Source organism: Pollicipes pollicipes, unplaced genomic scaffold (assembly GCF_011947565.3).
Source record: "Pollicipes pollicipes isolate AB1234 unplaced genomic scaffold, Ppol_2.1 Scaffold_7231;HRSCAF=8579_pilon_pilon_pilon, whole genome shotgun sequence".
Classification (NCBI taxonomy): domain Eukaryota; kingdom Metazoa; phylum Arthropoda; class Thecostraca; order Pollicipedomorpha; family Pollicipedidae; genus Pollicipes; species Pollicipes pollicipes.
In genome coordinates, this window is record NW_023597034.1 from 26,667,745 (window position 1) to 26,677,537 (window position 9,793).

Genomic DNA, 9,793 nt, shown 5'->3' on the forward strand with positions numbered 1-9,793 from the left:
CACACACACACACACACACACACACACACACATGCCATGCATTTGACAAACCATCGCACCATAGCAGTGTAAAGCATCACGGCGCTATCTAAAGGCATGTAACTAAACACTATAAGTGATATGTAGACGCTGTATATAAAAAGGTTTCGTTGTGAAAGCCACTTTATATTTTTATCCTTATAACGCTTTCAGTTCTCCTTTAAAACAGTCAGCTTTTCAATATATTACACACACACACACACGTGCCATGTTCTTAACAAATCCATCGCACCATAGCAGTGTAAAGCAGGACGGGGCTCCGACGTCTACATCAGCACCTTTCTGCAACCAGCAGTGCTGCCACCTATATGCTTGCTTCTGCTAATGACGTGAGAATACGTAAACGCGGAAATGAAGCTGTCGTGATCACCAAATGCACACAAACGTACGCCAACCAACACACCACACGAGCACACCAACACACCAACGCGCGACCTTCTACGCACTGCTGCCGTCCGCTAGCTTGAAGAACACATCATTGGCGAGTGAGTACATGCTCTCCGCGTCCTCGCAGGGCACCGCGTCCACCGGGTAGTTGCACGTCAGCGTAAACTGGTCGAAGATGGTCTCGTTGCCGCACAGGAAGCTGTACTGGTCCGTCTGCAGGGTCTGCGGCGCACAGAGAGGTAAAGAGGGCGTGAGAACGAGACGCGGCCGCTGACCGCAGCGTGCTTTACGCCAACACCATTCAATTGCCCATCCTGTTTCTGGTGTTCTTCGGAATGCGGGATAGCAGTCATAATGAAGCTTAATCGTGTGTTTTACATCGCTCGAGGATAGTGTCCTCTTACTGTATAGAATGCAAAGCGAAAAGCGAATGAGCCAAATTGTGCATCGTTCCCGTACAAATTGACCGTACGCAGCTACCGCGTGAGACGCGGAACATTTGGCCGCCCGGCTTAAACAGATGCCGCCCAATTTACCTACGTCGTAATCCTAAGCTTCGATTGTTCGCGACAGACGAATCGCGATGACAAGCGCACATGCTTCGCTAGCTCACGCTCCCATCACAACAGCATGCGAGAGGTAATACCCACGATGCATCACCGGTGTATTTTCGGGTAATCATGCCGTTCAAACAGCCCATTGTAGTCGGTTCCGCAACTCCTCGCTGCGCCCTCATCGGCGTCCACCGTCCGGTGCCGCCCTCCCCCTCCCCAAACTGGGTGCATACTCGGACCGTCTGCCGCCCCAGGGGTGGTTACCCAACCACTGCACGGGCCACACCACCAGCACCGGCCCCCGAGGCGCGATGCGCTACCTCATGCCACGGGGACCTCGTGGACCCCCCCCCCCCCATCACCGCGGGACCCCCAGTCGGCGCTCACCTGTTACGGACATTGGTGAGGCAACGGACTGACGCATGGCTGCGACGCACCCTCCCCGCCGCTCCTCCCCCTGACCCCCTGACCCGGTCGGCCGGCGCATATTATGCCCCGACCTCCACGCTAATAGCTCAGTAGGCGATAATGAGCGCTGGTTTGCGGTCTTTGCATGGCCCCGGGCGGTGATGCGTGTCACGTGATGTGTGACGTCATGCTAACCTTCGTCACGTCTCTCTCGCATAATGTGCTAATGACCACCAAGCCTGCCCATTTGGTAAGTGGATAACCACCTGGGTATGATTCTGCATTCATCAGATGCGATTACGCATAGGTGTAACGCAAGTGAGCTGTGAAAGCCTGTTTCCGATAAGTGATATGTTCGGTGTGAGCATTAATGTCCGGAATCTCATTACCTGTATCGAAATAGCGTTTGGCTCTAGATTTTACGCCAGAGTCTACGAATCGACAAACCTTGCCATTTTAGCTATAGTTACCCGTGAACTGCTGGTGTTTTCTCACCTTCCGCAAAGGGTGGCGCCCTCTGTCCTCGTCCATAGCCTTGCCCAACTAGCTATGACATAACCAACCCGTATATATATATATATATATATATATATATATATATGTATATGTATTCACCAATATCTGTAGACAGGTAGCCCCTGTTAAATAGACAACAAAAACTGAATTTGTAGCGAGGGTCCTCGGGCCTGCCAAGGTAGGGTGATCCCCCGCAAACACAACAAATTTTAGTTAACAAAACAAAAAGCCATTTTAGAAACATCAAACGGATAAGAAGCTCTTTGACTTGCAGAAAGGTTTTTAGACATTTTGTGCGTGAGAAGGCACCAATGGATTTCTTGGGTGTCCATGGGGTTACAAAAGGATGTAAGTGTTCTTTGCTCTGAAAGAACCCTTGGGCAGAAACTTGAGCATGTTCAATTTCTTCAGACTTGCAAGGGACCGGATACAAAAGGAGGCCAGCGGAACTATAAAAATGAGCTTTAGTTTGAAAGTATCACAACACAGCTGCCGAAAGTCTTTTACTAAGCTATCGGTGGACTCGGGGAATCGCAACATAGCTCGTGTTCACGATAGGGTTCCCAAGACGTCCTACTAGGCATTTCGTCATGTCCGAGGAGGGTGACATGTGAGGGGCCCTGGGACATTCTAGACAAATAAGGAGTTCTGATCTGAAATATGACTCCCAAAAAGGACCTCTGATCTGAGCTGTGCGTATCTGTAATTGTGCGTATGTAATGTGCGTGCTGTGCGTGTGTGTCTGGAGAGGCATCCAGCAAAGAAACTGCCTTCATGCCTCCCCAAATCTGAGCATGATCCGGGTGATGAGAACGGAGTACACAATGCGTCAAATGCGCCGCTGTATCATCACAGCTCAGCGTGTTTCTTGACCATCGAAATGAATTTTAAATGCATGGAACATGGTTTTCAGCACACAGGGCTACCATCAAAATTAGCTTCGAGACGGCTGCCATATGTCGCTCCTTGTTCTGAGTCATTCATGAATGCAGGCATAGGGCCGCAAAGGCATAACTATTTCGGGTTTACCACGAGCTCGTTTAACTCTTTTTTCACAGTGACCGGATCTCTTTGAGCCTGCGAGCCAGAACAGTATTGTTGCGATCTAGGTACGTCACCAAAGTCGGCTGCAAGATTAGCGGGATCCACTCCAGCCACCGCAGATCCGTGCTGTCCACCAAGCGCCAGCCACAGCTCAGGCTTCAGACGTTGGCGGGCACACCAGCTGTGCCAGGGCAGGGGCTTCTCCCGCAGCACCGCTTACCTCTCCAACATCATCGACGACGGGCACGCAGACGTGAAAGAGCCGGCAGTCGTTGGCCACGTCGGCGTAGTAGCCGTACGGCCGGCCTTCGCAGGTGAACGTCTCCACCAGGTTAGGCACGATGTCTTCAAAGCCGCTCGACAGCTGGTACGGCATGTCGGCCGTCACTATGGCAACCAGCAGGACGCTGAGCGCGACGAGCGAGAGCCGAGACATGGTACCTGCCGGACGGCACGGGGCAGCGGTGAGGACGCGTGAGTCGGCAGCGCGCGGACGGCACGGGGACAGCGGTGAGGACGCACGAGTCGGCAGCGCGCGGACGGCACGGGGCAGCGGTGAGGACGCGCGAGTCGGCAGCGCGCGGACGGCACGGGGACAGCGGTGAGGACGCGCGAGTCGGCAGCGCGCGGCGTGTGATCACATCGCCTCCGAACAACAGTCCAGGAGTGATTGTTGGCGCTGTCCGGGGGAGGGGGGGGGGGACGCGGTCAGACCGAACGGGCACGGGTTGGACCACAGTTTCCCCGCGAAGAAGGCGGCTCGAAGGCCGGGACTACGTCTGGTGGTGCGCTGGCGTTGCGTTGTTTGCCGGCCGTGCGTGCCGGCGACGACAGTGCCAAGGACGGGACCTTGCACGACGGCAACGGCTTGGAACAATGTGGGCACCTCGGCGTCAGCCGAGAACGTCGTCATGTGTCAAATGTCAAGAGAGAGGCTTAGTTTTATGCGTGCCGTTTTTTCATACAACCATAGACGTGATCCTGCAACATTCAAGGATGCGCCCCTTTCCCCTCTGTGGCGAAGCCTGCGTTGCGAGCGCACACAGCTAAAGAGTACCTCGCCATCGGTCAAATATTTGGGGGCGTCGATGTTTGTGTGAGGCTTTACTTCTCACGTAACCAATACGCCCGAAGTAACATAGCGCAAAATTTCGAGAAGGAAGCTTGTTTCCTAGTTCTTCTGTGGCATGCAAATAACGGTATCTGCAATCACTTCTACTAGTTTACGTTGTTGAGGCGGTTTGACCTTTGACCTCCTACAGCGTAACAAATAGCTGGGTAGAAAGTCATTACAAGCCGTGATTAGTCGTCTGTGGCGTCTCCGTGCGAGCCGCACGTTCGGATGGAAGATAAACAGCGTACACGAGCGGCGCGGGTGACAGCGGCCGCGGGCGTAAACCAGTTGACCTCGAGATGCGCCTCGCATGGCAATCATCGCAGCGTGCAGTCGCCGCGGCGCAAGAGCTGGCCTGCGCGGCCGGACCCCTGCGCAGCGCAAGAGCTGACCTGTGCGGCCCGACCTCTACACAGCGCAAGAGCTGGCATGCGCGGCCCGACCCCTGCGCAGCGCAAGATCTGGCCTGCGCGGCCGGACCCCTCCGCGGCGCAAGAGCTGGCCTGCGCGGCCGGACCCCTGCGCAGCGCAAGATCTGGCCTACGCAGCCGGACCCCTCCGCAGCGCAAGATCTGGCCTGTGCGGCCGGACCCCCGCGCGGCGCAAGATCTGGCGCCCACGGCCGGACCCCTCCACAGCTCAAGAGCTAGCCTGCGCGGCCGGACCCCCGCGCGGCGCAAGATCTGGCTTGCACGGCGCAAGAAGTGGTCTGCACGGCGCAAGAGGTGGTCTGCACGGCGCAAGAGGTGGTCTGCACGGCCGGCTGGCGCCAGTGAGGGCCCAGCCGGCATGTTTGGCGGCGGCGCCGGGATTACGATCCGGACAGGATGGGGTGCTGGTGCCTCTCACGCTTGTCTTTTGATGCGTGCGGTTTTCCCTGGCTCGACCTTGGACGTTACCAAGCCTGACCTTTACACGAAGGGTCGGGAAGATTACAGGTGTCTGTGGCCGTTCGCAAACAAACTATGTCTGTTCTTTCTGCTATTAACATGATTGCTCCCGACTTTGCCGTATAGTTACTCTGACTTTGCTGTATAGTAACTCTGCTGCAGTTATGTCTGAGCATGGTTCCCTGTCCCTTGTTGTTGCGTTCTCCAATGGCTGTAACATAATATGAACATTCTAAATGACTTATGGCCATCCAGACTGTTTGACAATAAATCAAAAGATTTAACATCAAACGCAACTTATAATCAGTGGAGTTGTGTTTGATGTTAAATCGCAATCATCGCAAGAGCAGATGCAATGTTTATTGCAACATGGACGTGAAGGTCTGCGGGATCGTGCTGCGGCGCAACCGATCAAGAGGTGTGTAGAATGCCAGTTGTAAACCCGAGGTCCCATACTTGCAGAGGAAGCATTCCTGCTGTGAGGGTCCATGGTCTTTGCCCTATAGATCCGCAGAAGCTTAACACGTCAGGTGGTAATCACACAGGCTTATGCTACGGTGATTTACTAGTGAGATAGCATGCACTGAAATGGTTCCGGGTGCAAGTAAGCAACCGTGCTGCAGGCAGCCAGCGCACGCATATCCAGAAATGCATGAGAACGCTGATGGTTACAGAGAATGCTAACTATGTACATGTGGGCCGGGATGCACTAGCTAAGGGCGCAATTCGTTCGTTTGCATTTACGGAAAGGTGCGTGGAGTAAATGTTTGTTTGTAAATGTAAACAGGAACATGTTTCGAAAGACGACCTCTTATCAGCCATGCGATCAATAGACGCAAGCTATGTTTACAAGCGAACCAATCACGCTGCCGGGGCGGATGAGAGCAAAGCCGCCGAAGGGTGGCGTCTATGTGACCTTGCGGCTGGCGGCGCGGTGTGGCTGTCTGGTCGGAAGTGAGCGGCAGATACCGAGACGCCGCGCCGACCCTGACCTTCCGTACGGATTAAAGGTCACGCGCCGCCGGTGACCCCTGCCCGATGCGGCGGCCGGGCGGCCGTTCAGGGGTGGCCAGCCCCCTGAACGACCCCGGCCCGCCGCATTGGACATCAGGCCATGGATGTCTTCAGCCGCCGGCACGAGAGGAGCAGCCGAGCGAGTGAGACCGGCTGATGCTGGGCGTCATACCGGCGGGCGAGGGCTGATGGGCAGCTCACGTAACATCGGAAGCGTTTGTCAAAGGCTGCTGATGCCGAGACCAATTAAGCCTGGTGGTTAGTGACCCGGCCACTGTTGTGCCGCTCTGCATTGTGTTCAGCCACACCTTGCCGATGGTTGCCGGTCTGACTACATAGTGTTTGTGTCAGACAAATTAACTGGTCCTGATGACGTCATTTGGGATTTTGTGACGCACTTAGCTGCTGGGGCTATAGTATGCCGCTTGCCTCTCACCCTGACAGGAAGACTGAGCACTGCGGGAATCAAGCCAACATTTGGTTAGCTAACCTTTGGTTAGCCACTGCACTCCGTTACCCACAAAATGACTGGCACAAATGCGAGAATCTCGAGGAGGTCGACGCTGGTCGAGGTCGAGCCTTAAGTCATCACATCCAATTTTGAAAAGCTGCGTGTTGCCGCCTCGAGGGGTTGATGATGGTATTGCCCGTCTGTTGTCACCGCAGATAAAGCACGCTGACGCTGCTCAGCTCACAGCGGTGCAATGACACACGAACGAGATATTAGGTGACGGTAATTGGCATGACGTGCCTGTAGCACTCGCGTCTGAAGCAGAACAGACTAGGCAGGCTGTTTGCACAATGCGGGCTTTGGCTCAAGAGCAAGGAGGAGCCTGATGTTTGAGGGATGGAAGCAAAACATGATCCAGTGCTACTTAGAGCTGACATCAGGTGTCAGGCTCTGCGAAATGGTACGGAATCATTTGTTTGTTTGATGGAATCATTCTGCTTATTTTTCACACGTCAAAAGTAATGCCAATTAAGGTCAATGCAGCCATTCTTAACATGCTCAGACCAGTGTGAGCCAGGCATCGGACCCGAGCTTTGGACTCAGGCTCACGCCAGTAATCAGCACCCATGTCTACAAGTTAACACGTGTTCGGGTGGGGGGAGGCAAATTGACCGCCCCCCAAAGGTTTTTGCGGAATGGTTTCCAAACGTTTTCCGGAGTGATTTTCCAAATTTTGTGTGGCCGTAGACAATTGAATAGTGGACTGCTTGGTATCAAATGATTTAGGTGTACCTTGTAACAACGCTGACCTGCGGCAGGTCGGTCAAAGTCAGGCCACGGATTCAGCGACGCTATGTTTGGGGGAATCTTTCGATCTGATGCAGCCATGGAGTGTTACACGAAGCCATACGTCTCTGAGATACTGTCCTAGACAACAGCAGAATTGAATGAACAACTTTTATTGACCGAGGGTCAGGTTTGAAGATCACACCAAGGTCAAAACCAGCTTGCTTTATTATTCTAGGGCTTGCCGTACGGGATACCTACTGGTGCCATTTTTATCTTTTAAATAACAAGAGCTGTACTGTACACCTTCCATGGACTTTTCAAAGGTCATAATAGGTCACTGACATAAAATGACCGAGGTCAACATTAGGATCAAACTGTCTAGCGTAATATTTGTCGCTTATTCAAATGCAAAATTCAATGCAGTCTTGTATAATTTTGGTTACCAAGACCTTGAAAAGGTCAAACAAGGTCACCTTAACTGACCTTAAATGAGCATGACCTTAAGGTACCATTACCTTAAATGAGCATGTGTCGTTTTGCCTACAAGTAGTTATCTAGGTATTGGGGGCACTTTAAAGGTCAACCTGAAATTTGGCATTGTTTGACCTTCCTTAACCCGAAGTTCATGACTCAGGAACCTCAAAATTTGACCTAAGTGAGCTTACGTACGCCTTGTGAATTTGGTGTCTCTAGCTCTCTCATTTCCCAAGATCTTAAGGGAGGGTCAAATTGACCCCCACCCGAGCGAAGGGTATCCAGCCCGCCACCCGGGCGCGTGTTAACATTGGTGTGAATAAGCACAGCACACGACTTGGGCTAAGACGACATAGTTCCTGTGCATTTTGTTTTGTTTTGAAAGACTATTCTCGCGTTTCAGTGCTAATTCAAGCAGCTAAGCTCAAAAGAAGTTTAGGTGTAGTGAAAAGCATCAGGATTCATCAACACCTTATACAGGTTTTGTTCGGCAGCATTATTCATTTACACGGGCCGAGTGGTGTGCGTTCCTTAAGTCAAAGCGCAGCCGAACAACCATATATATATATATATATATATATATATATATATATATATATATATATACATATATATATATATATATATATATATATCAGAGCATTTCAGGCTTAGAAAGGATCCTTTCCTGAATTCATACAAGCAGTTATCATGAGCGCTGCATTCCGCGCAGTGACAAGGATTAGTAAAAAGAGTCGAGTCGCAGTGGATGTTTCAGCGCCACTGGTGAGCGGCGGCTAAGCGATGCGCTGCGAGCATCGCCGCCTCGGCACGACAGCCAGCGTCGACTCACCTGGAGATGTTCCACCGAGAAGCGCCACCAGAAGACAGACGTCCGACGTCCTCTTCGCACCGTCTAATACCATCCCTCTCGCCGCCGACCTTGGCTGGTGACGTCACGCGGCGCCGGCAGACCGGCGGGCGACGCCGCGACCGACGATCTTGGAGGGTCGGCGGCAACGGCCGCGACGCCAGCGAGCGGTCAGGACATCACCTGCCTGCGGCTCACACAGCGCGCAAGCTGCATTTCTGCTTACACCTACACGGTCTGATGTTCAGCGCATATTTCATTGGATTTTTGGATGGTGAGATCGTTACTGATCCTCATAAAACTTGTGAGTTGAAAAATAGGCAGTTAGATGTTGGGTCCATTGGATGTCGTCACATTTTTTGAGCAGGGCTTTTTTGGCTTAACCCCAAAGAGTATTCATGCAAGGGAGCTTACCGAAGTTCTTGCTATGAAGTCGGGTGTGAAGCTACGTGATCATAAAGGAACGCCAATGCTCATGCAGCAGTCACCGCTGGTCACTGTTGCACACTTAGGAACCCAGGGGTGTTTCTAAAAGCCTGTAGATGAAGGGCGCTGCAGATGAAATGGTCATGACTAGGTCCGGCTCATTTTGGCCTCCAGCGGGTGTAACTGCGCATTGTATAATAATTCAACATGCATTGTAATTGCATCAGTGAAACACGACACTAAAAAGCCTAAGGATGTAAGCACTCAAAGGCATTTGAACGTTGTGGTGAAGTGAACATAGCTGGGACGGCAAGCAGAGCTGGCTAGCTTGAAAACGGGGATCGGTGGTTATAAGATTGGGTCTAATGGTTTCATGCGTTACCGTTACGAATATGTAACCAGCGCCAGAGCGGCCCTTTAAAAGTGCGCAGGCTTATAACGACCTATTGACCAAAACATGAAAGGAAAGGCTATCATATTCTGAATAGGGTTTTTAACGTCTTGAGAGTTTTCATTCGCAATTTGCATACGGTGTGTAAAATCCAACAATTATCCACAGGACCATGAACTTCATAATGATAAACGCTGCCTTGTATGCGCTAGAATCATCCAAGGCTCTAGAAATACGTGTGCACGACATGTCATACGCGAATATTAATAGAACGAAGAAAACCAGTGCGGGTCTGAAATGCTGCCAACGTAATCTGAGCTCGCAAATAAAACTAATTTATTTGCGCATAATATCCTGTTCGTGATGCAGTTTTGCTCCCCAGTGCTATTTACAGTAATAACAAGTTATAATAGTCCATCAGATCATGTTTTTGAAATTTATTCCAA

General features: G+C 51.8%; 1 protein-coding gene across 1 annotated transcript; it reads right to left on the reverse strand.

The window, feature by feature from the left end:
* Positions 1-207: 207 nt before the first annotated feature.
* LOC119109915 (U-scoloptoxin(01)-Er1a) lies at positions 208-8,585 on the reverse strand. The gene is made up of 3 exons (XM_037233663.1): positions 8,513-8,585; positions 3,169-3,389; positions 208-648 (listed from the first exon to the last, which is right to left on the reverse strand). The coding sequence occupies exons 1-3, from the start codon at positions 8,583-8,585 to the stop codon at positions 478-480; spliced, it is 465 nt and encodes a 154-aa protein (XP_037089558.1). The 3' UTR covers positions 208-477.
* Between the last annotated feature and the right edge of the window lie 1,208 nt (positions 8,586-9,793).

Bases quoted from the DNA above. Each gene is read 5' to 3' on its own strand.
- LOC119109915 (XM_037233663.1), bottom strand. From the start codon at position 8,585: ATGGTATTAGACGGTGCGAAGAGGACGTCGGACGTCTGTCTTCTGGTG. The intron at 3,390-8,512 runs GTGAGTCGACGC...GCCGTCCGGCAG, and splicing joins TCTCGGTGGAACATCTCCAG to GTACCATGTCTCGGCTCTCG. The intron at 649-3,168 runs GTAAGCGGTGCT...TGTGCGCCGCAG, and splicing joins TCGTCGATGATGTTGGAGAG to ACCCTGCAGACGGACCAGTA.